This window comes from Crocodylus porosus, unplaced genomic scaffold, assembly GCF_001723895.1.
Source record: "Crocodylus porosus isolate Cpor-Errol unplaced genomic scaffold, CroPor_comp1, whole genome shotgun sequence".
NCBI lineage: Eukaryota > Metazoa > Chordata > Crocodylia > Crocodylidae > Crocodylus > Crocodylus porosus.
The window spans coordinates 6405991-6419030 of NW_017728911.1; the positions used below are offsets into that span (position 1 = coordinate 6405991).

At 42.2% G+C, this 13040-nt stretch overlaps 1 protein-coding gene across 4 annotated transcripts in view; it reads left to right on the top strand.

Moving 5' to 3' along the window:
- The window catches only part of SCAPER (S-phase cyclin A associated protein in the ER), a 364249-nt gene that overhangs the window by 17694 nt on the left and 333515 nt on the right, over positions 1-13040 (top strand). For all 4 annotated transcript variants that reach the window (XM_019533358.1, XM_019533360.1, XM_019533359.1 and 1 more), the window contains one exon: positions 4232-4349. In XM_019533358.1, the coding sequence (XP_019388903.1) occupies positions 4232-4349 (118 nt within the window). The remainder of the gene's footprint in view (positions 1-4231; positions 4350-13040) is intronic.

Sequence of the window (13040 nt, forward strand, 5' to 3'; positions counted from 1 at the left end):
GTTAAGTCCCTTTCCCCTCGACTGCCTTGTACTCTAACCCAAAGCACTTCAGAGTGCCCCTCCCCTGACTCCTTGCTAATTGACGAGGATGTGTATTCCTCCTTAATATAGAGTGCCACACCCCTACCTCTCTTTCCTATCCTGTACAGCCTATAGCCCTTGACATTCACCGCCCAGTCATGCGTTGAGTCCCACCACATTTCCGTAATCCCCACTATGTCCGGGTTGGTGTCAGCCAGCAGGAGGGTGGGTTCCTCCTGCTTGTTACCCATACTATGGGCTTTTGTGTAAAGGCATTTGAGGCCCCTCATGGATGTGTGTACTGACCCCCTAGTCCCAGCGTTACCCTGGCCCCTATCTCTTACCTGTCTATTTGCTTCGCTTGTTGGTCTGGGCTGGGCTGTAGTTGTGGGTGCTGTTTGGTCTGGGAGTCTGATGTTTCCTCCACCCTCATCTTCCCCTTCCTCCAACAAGCCTAGTTTAAAGCCTGCTGGAGGAGGTCCGCCAACCTAGTTCTTGTATTGGGTCAAATACCCATAGGACTATTAGGCCTGTGTTTCCCTGAGGACACAGGACTTCGACAGTCCCTTCTTGGGGTTGTGGCATCATACGGTACCCCCGGACTCTGCAGTGGGGCTTGAAAGCAGGTCTTTCTGGGCTTAGGTGCCTCTGGAGAGGCACGTGGAGTCTGGAAGGTGGATGGGCATAGTGAGGTGGAAGGCTCAACGCAAGAGCTCCCCCTACTGGCCCGCCACAGCCTTAATATCCATTACTGCCTGTGGCATAATGGGTCATACTTTCCTCTCTTCTCTTTTTTGTTGTTGTACATTCAGTGTATTTTTGCTGGCTGTACCTCAGTGTGCTTAAAAGGGTTCCTTGCTTGCTTTGTTTGTGCGGCATCTCATAGGGTTCAGTTCTTCTGTTTCGATTTATAAGCTCTTTGGGAATGGAACATATCATTTATAAAGATTAGGGGGTGTTAAAGCTGTTGATAGCTATCCTAAAACATAATGTCTTTTATTTTGCATTGAATTCGTGATCATTATGCCTTTGATAGCTTTCTGTCTTTTCAAGAGGGAATGAACATCTAATCTAAATTTCAGTTCAACTGGGCTTGATTTTAAAAAGCAAACTTCTGTTTAAAAAGGGCTTTTAGAATTTTCTGTAGCATTGTCCCAGGTTTTGGCTATTGCTTACTTTTTGTATGTGATTTCACTTCAGGAAGTCTGAGTTATATTGAGAAGAGACCCTATTAAAATATCTGTTTTCAGAGTGGGAAAAGATAAAGGCATGCAGTTTCTCTATCTTCTGCTTGGTTTTAAAGATGTTTTAAAGAAACCCTAACCACATGCATTTTTTTTTTTTTTTTTAAATTAAACTTTTGTTTCTGAGTAAAACTGAATGTTGGGATGATCAAAGTTCTGTAAAGCAGCCTGCTGTTTTTCATAATTCCAGGCACTTTCATGTTAGAAAATTGCAGTGCTCTTACTAGAGGTGTTTGTATAAAATAAATTAGTTAAATCCATGCAGAAAACTATTTTGGTCCTTCTGTTTTGGTTTAAACCAGGCATGTTTCAGTTTATCTTAAGTTGGTTAGGAATTTATTTAAACTAAAACAGAATAAACCACAATAAGTATTCACACAGATTTAAATAAATTGGTTTTAAATTAGATTACGTTATATTGGTGTACCTTTCTGTAGGTTTGGTTGTGTTCACCCAGCACAAGAGTATGAAGGATACAGTCAAGCTTATGCAAATTGGTTTTGCCCCTCTCACTTCTTACACAGTTTATCATACTGTGGTTGGCGAAACTTAAGGTGTTTTGCGTGCTTGTTAACCCATTTTAAAGATGCAAGCAAGCTTTTGGACATACTGTTAAGTGCAGTAATACATAAAATTACTTTGGTTCTACCTAAATATGGGCTATTACTCAACTTCTAACTATATTACTTCAATCCAAGATTATTTTATTTTAATTCTTTTTACCCTAAGCAACATGAGGAGGTGGAGAAATCTCATTTTGGATTCTAGCACTGGCCCTAGGGGAGGCAGCTGCTCAGCTCTGGCTTTGGCCCTGGACTTAGGGCTGAAGCTGTAGCCAGGCCACTGCCTACTCCTGATTGGAATGGCTGTTATGACATGGGAGGGGGCACATACCCAGGGAGGGCGCAGGAGAGACTATAGGGTAGGCTGAGGAAGGGAACCTGCTGTGTATTCCACCCACTGCTCTCCTCCCCCCGTTCCCCATCCCTCTTACTTTTTGGTCCCTCCAGCCATGACTTGGCATGGTCAGGAGCTGCTGCTGTTTATCCCTGGCTGGTCTGAGCTGGTCTGGACTGCGACCAGGCCTAAGCTGTGGCTGCTGCTGACTACCTCAAGCCAGAACAGAATTGCAGGAGAAGGTGAGAGAGGGCTGGGCAGTCACAGAAGACAGGCAGCAGGGATCAGGCACAGGCACGGGGGAGCCAAGCTGTGGAGGGAATAGGGTGCGGAGGAGAGGCACAGGCATGAGGGACAAGGGGGCAGGCTGCAGGGGTGGGCAGGGAGTAGTGGGGCAAGAGGCAGGCAGCAGGGGGACACATGGCAGTGATCAGGCAACAAGGAGGCAGACACAATGGGGATGGATAAAGGCATGGTGGGGACAAGGGTTGGGGGGGCAAGCAGGGAGGGCAAGGCATGAGATTTGGGACCCTCTCCCCTTGCTGCTGCTTTCCCTGCCACAGCAGTGGTGGGGATAAATTTAAGACGACCTTCCACTAATTCGATTCTGTACATGGAAAATTATTAAAAAAATTATAGATTTCCAGGTATAGAATCTTTATTGGGTAGGGGTAATCTTAAATTTGAAGTCATCTTGGATTCAGGTAAATATGCTAGATGAAATAAAAATGGATTAGAACAGTTTTAATATGGGCCCTATTTTTGTTTGCTTTATTTCCTTACGGTCACGTATGAGCTTTTCTAGAGAGCTCAGTTATTTTCTTGTTTCGTGGATTTCTCCGATATATAGCAATACTCTGTAGGGCACTAGGTGGCACACTGTGGCTTTGAAACAAGCTGGTTGAGATCTTCTGGATGACACCAGCCTAGGTTAAAAATGACTTGTATAAGCATTCAAAATAATATGCAGTTTTTCACATATAATTTATCATGGTGATACAAAATGCAATAAATGTGATTCTTCACCTAGTGCACTTGTTTTTACAGGACTTGGTTATTTAAGATGATTCTTCACAAAATGAAATGGTTGAAAGATTGGGTGGGGCCTGTAGTTAGAAGTACCCTGGTGCAGAGAACATGTTGTCTTTTGTATTCTGTACAGCACAAATCATTCCATTGGCACTTGAAATTTCATATTACGTGCGTTAAGTTTTCTGTATTTCAATCTCCCAACATCTGAGGATCCAGTATGCCATAACAGTTTGTCTTGTTCAGGCTTTGTCCTCAGGAGTGTCTGGGTATAACCTGTAGGGAAGCAGGAATTCGTTTAGTTTACATTTGTTACTTTATGTGAATGTCTGTTGTACTTTTCTCAAAGTTCTTGATCTAGACTAGCCAAACTCTTGCATTTTTGCATAAATGAAGATCATTCTTAATAAACTATCTTATCCTTCTGTTTCATGCTGCAGCTTCTTTGTCATCATCCTGAGCTCCTATGCAGCATTTTCTATTTATGTTATTGAAAGTTACCTTTTAGGGCTTTGTTTTAGCGGCACGAAGGTGCCTATTTTAACATACAAGGTGATTTTAGATTAGGGCTGTCCAGCTGGTGGTTTGCAGGCCACATTCAGCCCATGAGTGATTTATTTGCGCCCCCTGGGCTTCCACCCAGCCTCCATTCCCTGCCATTGCTTTGACTGCAGCAGCAGCCAGGGTCTCTGGGCTGCACCTCCCTTTTCTGGCTTCCATTTCCTGCTGCTGCGCCAACGGGCAGAGTGATATGATGCAGCCTGCAGAGGTTTGTCTACACTAGGCTTTTATCATAAGTTAATTTATTTCAGTTCGCTCAAGGTAATTAACACATTTGTAAAGATTGGTTTGAACACTTCCTCCAGCACTGGCATTCAGTTCAGTTGAGGTGAAGAAGACGACAAGTGTAGACAAACCAGTGGACAGTGATTTCTGCTTTGAATCAGTTTCCCAGGAAGCATTGTAAGAGCCATGAAGCATGTCGCCACATTGGTTTGATGCAAAAAGATATATATTTCCTGTCTTTCATGTTTTCACAGGCTTCCTTCCAGCGTTCTAATAGTCATGACAAAGTAAGGAAAATAGTTGCAGAAGAAGGTCGGACAGCACGGAACTTAATTGCATGGAGTGTCCCTTTGGAGAATAAAGAGGATGATGGTAAGCATTCAGCTGTTCTCCTCCCTGTCTTCCCCCTTGGAAAAACAAAAATCTAACTCATTAATATGGGTAGAGGTAATTAGCCATGTTAGTCTGAAGTGAACTCTTGCTTATAAAAATGTATGCATCCCTGATTCAGTTACTCTGTAAAGTGTATCTCTAGTATGGGAACACTTTTGAAAAAAATTTTCATATAGAAAACGTATTAAAATTAACTGTTTAAAATGTTATTTATATTCAAGTTTTAAAATAATTTCTCTCATATGGTCTCTGTGCAACTTAGATTCTTTTGTAACAATGATCATTGAAAGATTAAATAAAAGTGAATTTTTGCATCTTGCTGTTTTGTCTACCAATAATGCTGATTTCATTAGTACATCCTGCTGACTACTGTGCTGACACAGTCTTATTGTAACTTTTGTATCTGTAGCAGTGTACACTACACCGCTCTGATTTTGTTGCCTCTTAACCTGGAAGCAGGCTATCTTTACACAGTGCGTATCATGGGCTGATTAACACTGAGTGCCAGTGCCAGACAGACTATTCTGAAAGCCAGTTAGCCTGACCATGTAAGCCACCCACGCATGGTTAAGCAGCTGCAGGTTTTAGGGCCATAGTCCAGGCACTCAGTAAGCCATTGAGATTCTATTGGGAACTCTCTGGCTTCTAACCCACTGCTCCTCTCTCTGACATCTCACCCCACCTTAATGATGGGCCGCTACTTAACATCCCTGGAAGCGGAATTTGTCCTGTTGTAGGCTAGGTCTTCTGGGGCACTGGCTCCCTGTTGGGAGCCGGCTGGCAAGGACACTGAAGATGCAGGGGAGGACAAGGAACTACAGGCTCTTGTTGTTCAAGTCTGGTTCCAGTTCAGAGTCTGTATCTGTTTGAGCTGAGTGTGTGTAGCTGGGCCGGATGGTCTGGGTTGCTGTGCTGGCCTGTGAGGGCAGTGTGTCGTCACAGTCCTTGTTGTTCTCCTGGACAATGGGGGTCACTGTGTCTACTGTGTTTTCTAACATGACAGTGTCATTGATCATGAAGATGCAAAACTGTTCCTCTTAGTGGATGCATGTGGCCTTGCATGCGTCTGACACATAGTTGCTGTTCTGTGTCCTTGCAAACTGCTGCCTCAGTACCTTGCACTTGAACTAGCACTGGGCCCAGCCATCGTCGTATTTCTGGGCCTGGGTTGCCAAACCAAGAAACTGTTTTTTACAGACAGAGAAACTTTTGTTACTTGCATATGTTTTTACTATCAGTAAAAAAAATAAAAATTCTTTGGTTGGTAGCCCTGTGTGACTACAGCAGTGGTTTTATACCCTGCTGCCATTACCTTAGGGGTCTCACCCCACACCCTGAGATTCTTGACTACAGCCTGCACCATGATGGCCCCCGCAGCCTGCTTCTTGATTCCCACAGGTCCTGCTCCCCCTGCACTCGCACAGACCCACTTCCTGTATCCCTCCCATTCCAAGCCAGCAGCTCCATCTGGCTGCAATATCACCCTCCTTGTACCTTTGATACAAATGGCTGTTAGAAGAAGAGGACTGGCATAGGGTCCTAGCAGCAGCATATGACAAAAGATGAGGGAGGTGCCATGCTGTTTGTACAGCAGGTAGTGCTGTTGTGCTCTGTTTTTCAATACTGCTCCAGCTTTTTTCCAGGGATGGAGCTTAAAGCTGTGGCAGCTCTATGTTTTTTATGGATTTTTACAGACAGGCATTTTTAGGGAGTTTTTTAATGGAGTGTCCATAGATTTATGGACAGTTGGCAACCTTGCTCTGGGTCTCTGTTTCCTTCACAATCCATTCATAGACTACCTTGTTTTAGTGGCTTGATTGGGGTGCCCTTTGGTTCTTATTATCACCTCAATATGGTGATGAGATCTGCTACTTCCTTCTTGGTCCAGTTTTTGCTGCGCTTGTTCATGCTGCTCCCTTAAATTGAGGGGCCATGGTAGAAAGAGGATGAATGGTTGTGAGGGTCTATGGAAGCCTGATCTTGCTTTGGGTGGTAGATGGGTCTGATGACAGCCCTGACAGCTGAAAGGTTAGATGGATGGAGGTCCTTGGTGCTGGTGATATTTGTGGTTGGTTCAGTAGGTGCACACTGATGCTAATCTCAATTTGGGTAATCAGCAGAAAATGATTGGTAAGTTGTTGTGCAGGCCAGTTAACAGGTTGGGGTAGACATGTGGAGCCTGTCACCTCTGCGCAATATTGTTCTGTGATGAGGGCCACATAGAGTTTGAGAAGGGCTGGGTTTGAGGTCAAAGAAGTGTGGATGCCTAGAAAACCAAATGGAAATGATGTCTCAGGACAGCTGTTTAGATGTTCCTCATGATAGCATGGGACAGACTGTTAGAACAGGGATGGGCAATTATTTCAAGCAGAGAGCTGCTTACTGAGTTTTGGCAAGCCACTGAGGGCTGCATGACAGGCAGCCAGGGGCAAATGTATATTAATTTTCTGAACATTTTGGGGGCTCTGCGGGCCAGATAGAATGGCCTGGTGGGCCGTATCCAGCCTGTGGGCCCCATTTTGCCCACCCCTGTGTTAGAACCTCTTATCCTGCTGTCCTGTTTGGGGTTTTGTCCTGTGATAAATGACAAGGGTATAGGAGTGTGCTTTGCCTGAGGAGAAAACATTTTCTCATAGAAAAATGGTGATATCTTTTCATAGCCTTAGAAGCTGTCACGTAACTGTTTCCCAAGAATAAATGAAGTTCATTGGGTCCATGTTTGTTGGTGCATATTTATTTAGGATTGTAACCATTTTCTAAAGAAGGCATGAAGGATGAAAATTAATGCGAATCTTCAGCCTCTGTTAGATACAGAAGTGCTTTTTAAATGGTTTTTGTCACAAATACTTTTGCATAACAGGATAAGTAAATGAAAAAGCCATAGCTCATCATTTTCTTGGTCTTGTGCTTCAGCTGGCTTGCTGTTAAAAGTTAACAGATTTTTCAAATTTAATTTCTTTACACAAACATGGGCCAAATTCTTACCTATTGTCTGAATTCTTTGCACTACACTGAAAACAAATTATTTGGAATGTGTTCATAGTTGATCTGTAGAAAATTTACCTTGTGGAAGGGAACTTTTGGCTGGTGTGTAGCTGGTAGAGACAGTTTCTGCACTCTTGACATCTGCCTTGGCATAAGAATATGTATACTGCTGATTTTGCACTTGGATTTGGGACCCTTTTGGGACCATAGAGCTGAAATGTATGTTACAACTGCTTCTGTGCTACTCATGCAGGTCCTGATTTAAGTCAGCCCACAGGATTAGGGAGTCTGAATCCTCAAGACTACCAAAATGAGCAGAAATCATGCATTTTCCTCCTTCTGTTCCTGTATTTTAAATACTTTCTATAGGAGAGAATTGCCATTGCTAATATTTCTTTTGCTCACAGCTTTTATCCAGAGGTATTGTGTTAACATTACCAGCATGTAACTTATCTTGGCATGTTACAGAGTTCTGTTACTGTTCAGAAAGTATTCTCTGTGTGAAGAGCAAAGGCATGCCAGTAGTGCTGTTTTGGAGGGTTTGTGAATGGGAACGCTGTATTAGACCGTGGCTATACAAGGAGTTGCCCAAGGCAAAATCTTGCAGATAACTCTTGAAGCAGCAAGCGCAAATGTGCTTTTTGTCTAGGAAAGAAACTACCACGCCATGAGAGGAAATGGAATAAAATTTCCCAGGTTTGGTCAGATTTATCTTGGAATAAGGTGGTGTCATGTCTTTTTTTTTCCCCCCCTCATGGCAGCTGTTTTGGTTTGTTTTTTTTTCCCCTCCCCAGTATATCCTGTTCATCTGTCCTTGGCATTAGTTTCTTCAGTTCATAAATCCTCTCTGCCTCTACTTCCTTCAAAAAGTATATACTTACTCTATTTTCCACCCCTCAATTTTTATTCTGGGATTCGTGGCTATTTATACATAGTGGTATGAATGAAAGGACAAGTGTGAGAAGAACTGCAGCAGAAATATGACTCCTTGAGAAGAAATAGGTAACATATGCGGATAATGAGATTTCAGAAAGTGGATAGAAACTACTGAAACCCCAAGCAACTTTTCTCTCATCTTTTGGAATAATGTACCTTGTCATCAAATTTATACTTTTTAAACTGTGGAATTGGCCAGTACATATCAAACAAAACTGAACAGTCACAAATCAATACCTGGATATTGGCCAGTAACAGCCAGTTTCAACTGTTGGAGCAAAGAGGCTACTTAAACAGGATCTATTAATATGTAGCTGACTCTTCACTGTGAGGCAGAATAAGCAACAATACAATTGAATTCATATTTGTAAATAAGTCCTTTTTACTCCAGAAGAAAGTCTTGTTTTAGATTCATTTGCAAAAAAAAATAATACTTTCTCACAGTCTACTCCAAGAATAATTCTGTGTTTGTCAAAACTAGGTGGAACAAAAAGGGTATCTAGACTTCTACTTTAAAAGTGAGCTTGTGATTGTGTATGGGGACTGCATAATCCTTATTTAGTTTTAAAAAATGTGAGGGTTCTTCATACAGGAATTCAGTATCTGTGTATTTTTTACTTACTTTGTGCTTACTATACAACTTAAGGCACATGGATGAGCAGTACACAAATTATATTATAGAATCGAATCTACTACAATCAACTAGTATTACTTAAATATTCCCCATAAGTGCTCCTTCCCTTTAAATTAAAATAGTTTATACATACTTCTAATTTTAATAAATACGGACACGACAAAATAATTGTGTAATCTTATATTTGTAATGGTCCCTTTCCTGTATTCCCTTTTTGTTTGAAATCTTTGTGGTTCCATATGTAGTCTGCCAGCAGAGTTCACTGAAGGTTTGTGAGCTAGTGGCTTGCAACTTTTTTTATATTTGAGGCACCCCTTGGTGGGCTTGAGGTACCCCTTGATAGGCTCAAGCGACCCTATGGAATATGCCTGCTCTTAGTTTTCATTTGATTTTTGACTACAGAAAAATAATAGAGCAAATCTTTGGGGTAAAGAATTAAAAAAGCTGACCAAAGAATGTTTTTGACACTAAGGACACTTATTTGAAATTTCTGAGTTTCTCTTTTGAAGAATGTTTGCACACCTGACGGTGCTAACATTGACATACCACATCACCCTTTAAAGGATCTTAAGGCACCCCAGAGTGCTGTGGCACCTGGTTGAGAATCATTGTTATAAGATTTCAGGGCAGGGAATGTATTTTATTTAGATGAGAGATTTCTTGGCACACTTAGGCACTTGAAAAAGAATCCTTTTGTTTAAGAAAAGTCTTGATAGAATGAACAGGCCTTGTAGCATGTGATGGAGATCAGATTTTGGCTTTGTTGGACCAATGTAAGGAGCATCTATCAGAGTCTAGCTTAGCTGTGAATACAACAGGCCAAGTAAACGTTAGGAAAAAGGAATTCTTTCATTCTTTCAAAGTCTCAAATTGTGAATTGCATTTAAATTAATTAGAAACTAGTGCTGTCTTTGGGTAAAATGTTCTGCTAAATGACATGGTAGTTTTATAAATGTAAACAGTGTTGTAGAAATCCATCCTGGAAATGAAAAAAGCAAATATGAATTGATTATATACTTGAAAACACAGTAGTTTATCCAGTCTTTTAGTCTTGCAAGACCAAAAAAAAAAGTCTCATCTACTGTCACTATGTGAGCTTTCAAAGTAATCCAGCATCCAGTAAGATTGCAGACTTTAAAATAGGGGAACACTCCTTCCTTAGGGTGTGAAGAAACAATCTGTCTCCTGGTTGCTTTCTACACAAACAGCATCACCTCTATCATACTGAAATGGGCTACAGCAGCCAACTTTTATCCCTTTGTTAAAACAAACAACTGCTGGATTCCATGAAAAAGGTGTGGCATAGGAAGCTATCAGCATTGGGACAGCTCTGCAACTTCCACTTTCTCGGTGTCTCCCAGAGAGCTTGCGTTCAGAGATGGGGAGAGGTGCTAGGACACGACTAGAAGATGGGACTGCACGACAGCTACATAGTAAAAATGGGCAATTTCCTAATACAGTACTACCTTTTGAAGCCCCTGGCAGATGATATATTTATGGTGTGCATTATATGTGATTATCACATGACGCATTGTAACATGCCAGCTGGCTGCATGTTAAAATTTATTGCAGTATGCTTTATGCCATGAAGTTTCTGTAGCAACTTCTTGCAGCTGATCCACCATTTTTATCCAGGAATAAATTGGTTTAACACCTGGCCTGTTACAGTTTGTCATGTAATACTGTCACAAACCTATAAGGTTTTGAGGGAATATAAACAGTTTGAGAAGAGGTACCTTGGTGGTAGAGTTTTAGTTTTCCTTATCCTGGCATATACCTGGTCTTCAGTTTGAGAAGTTTGGTGAATGAGTGTAGTCAGTGTGGTCAGTTTCACTTTTATTTCTAAAACTGGCTTTAGTTAAGTAAAATATCTTAATTTACTTGTGTTTCTTGCTTTGGTTGGCCTAATATTTTTAAGAGGAATTATAAAACAAGTAATATAGATTTGTCTAAAAATTAAAGGCCTGATTCTGTTAAGATGCTGGAGCAGCCCAAAGCAGCTATAGCTGAGTGGTTGAGCCAAGTTTACAGCTGCCTTTCATAACTAGAGGAATACAGAACAGCTGGAACATATCAGCAAATTTTGCCCAAACGTTTTTCTAAAAAACTTAGTTTGACAATTCTGAAATCCAAGAATGATTTTCAGTCTGGTATTTCAGGGAGCTATATTAAGTTTGTGCATGTGTTTGTTTGGTTTAATTTAATTAAATAATCTTGAACTTTTCCTTAGAAGTATACCTGTTGTCAGAAAGTACCAGCATGTTTAGTATACCATTAGTATTTTTTCTTGCTTGCACACAAGACAGGATGTGGCAACTTTTTACATTTTCTTCATTTATGGAAGTTTAAAATATCAGATCAATCAATCAAAGGAATAAATCAGGAAAAAAAGGCAAAATAAAAAGTTGTAACGTTAAATTTATTTTTTTAACTAAATCCCAGAGATCCCATTCTTCATGAAAACATTTCACGAAAGGAATATTCTTGTGTGCTAATTCTGAGATGCCTCTGTTGGCTTAAATACATTCTGCTTTTTTTGAAGAAATAGGTTTGATATTTTTGGTTTATTGCTTATAACTTTTGTGATTCTAGCACTTACTGCTAGCTAGGGATGTAAATATTGTTTAAAAAATTACCTTTTTTAAAAAACCTGTATCCAAGGCCAAATTAGCCAAAACTAATTCCAAATCCAAGAGTCCAGAACCATAAGTCCCTCTACTACTGGCAAACATTCTCCACCCACACCTGGGGCTTCAGTTGTTTCCAAATCCTTTGGTGGACATTCTACTTGCAGGCACAAGCCCAGAGGCTTGGGGTTCAGATGCCCCCGAATTTTGCTTGCCCTTAGCCATAAGGGCCTTGGAACAAGCAAGGGAGGAGACTCCCTTTTCCATAAAGTGGGCTTAAAGCTGCTGCACCTTGGTGGGTACTGAACTACACCAGAAAATCTGTTCTCCCGGGGTGTGGTTCAGGAAAACTGCCTTCATGAACACAGATACAACCTATTTAACCAGTATAATTAGGGGAGGTTAAACGGTCCTGTAGCAGAGGGGTAAAGCGGTGTGGAGAGCTGGGGCCAAGGGTGGTATGCAGGTGTGTGGCAGGTTCTGTCACCAGCCAGGACTGGCTGGACTTCAGCTGCATGGTCCCTTCTCCGTCTGAATGCAGCCAGCACATGGGTTGGCACTGCACTTCTCTTGCTTGGCTGAGGGCTTTCCCCAGTGCCACAGCTCCTAGCATTGGGCGCTCAGCACACAGGTGGATGCCTCTGTCTGCCACATTCCTCTGGGTTTGGAGAGCTGCTGGAGCCCAGGGGGTGGGAGGGAGGCCCCACCTGGGAGTTCTGGGCATTTGCGAGCTGGAGGCATTGCCTGGGCATGGCGCAGCACTGTTGTCCTGGCAGGCAAGAGCCCCGATGGATGCCATGGGCGTAGGAGTGGGGTATCTGGCTCCATACAGCCTGCCACTGCAGCACCCAATGGCAGTCCCACTGCTGCGCTCACTCCTATTCAAGTCTTGCCAGCTCTGCCATGCAACTTTGTCCAGAGCCGCTCCTCCAGGTAATGGCTAGTTACCTCCCTGTTACAGCAGGTGCATGATGTTGCAACCCAGATCCGTGCTGCCTCCTAGGCACCCCTGCAGAAGCCAATCCCCCTGACAGTGGGCAACACCAAGCTGAGAGGTAAACAGTAAACTTTAAATGGTATAAATATAATTACTGTTTAACCTTTTACATCTGTACTGCTAGCACGTTCAGATGAGACTGGCTGGAAAAGAAATTTCAGGAACAGTGGGTGCGTCTACATGTGCATATTTACTGCGCAGTAATTAGAGGTGCACTGATATATCGGTTCATATCGTATCGCCAATTAAAGGAAAATTGACATTATTGGCAGTCATCTTTTTTTGGCCGATGTGGCTGATAATGTCACCAATGAATGATAAGTGTATGCATGCAGCTGCAGCATGCAAGTGGTTAGAATTGCAGCCTGGCAACTTGGAGAGCAGTGTCTGGCTGATTAAGGGGGGTAGTTAGGAAGGCCAAGGCAGAGATGGAACTGGGACTAGCTTCCCAGATTAAGGACAATAAGAAGTCCTTTTTTTAAATACATAGG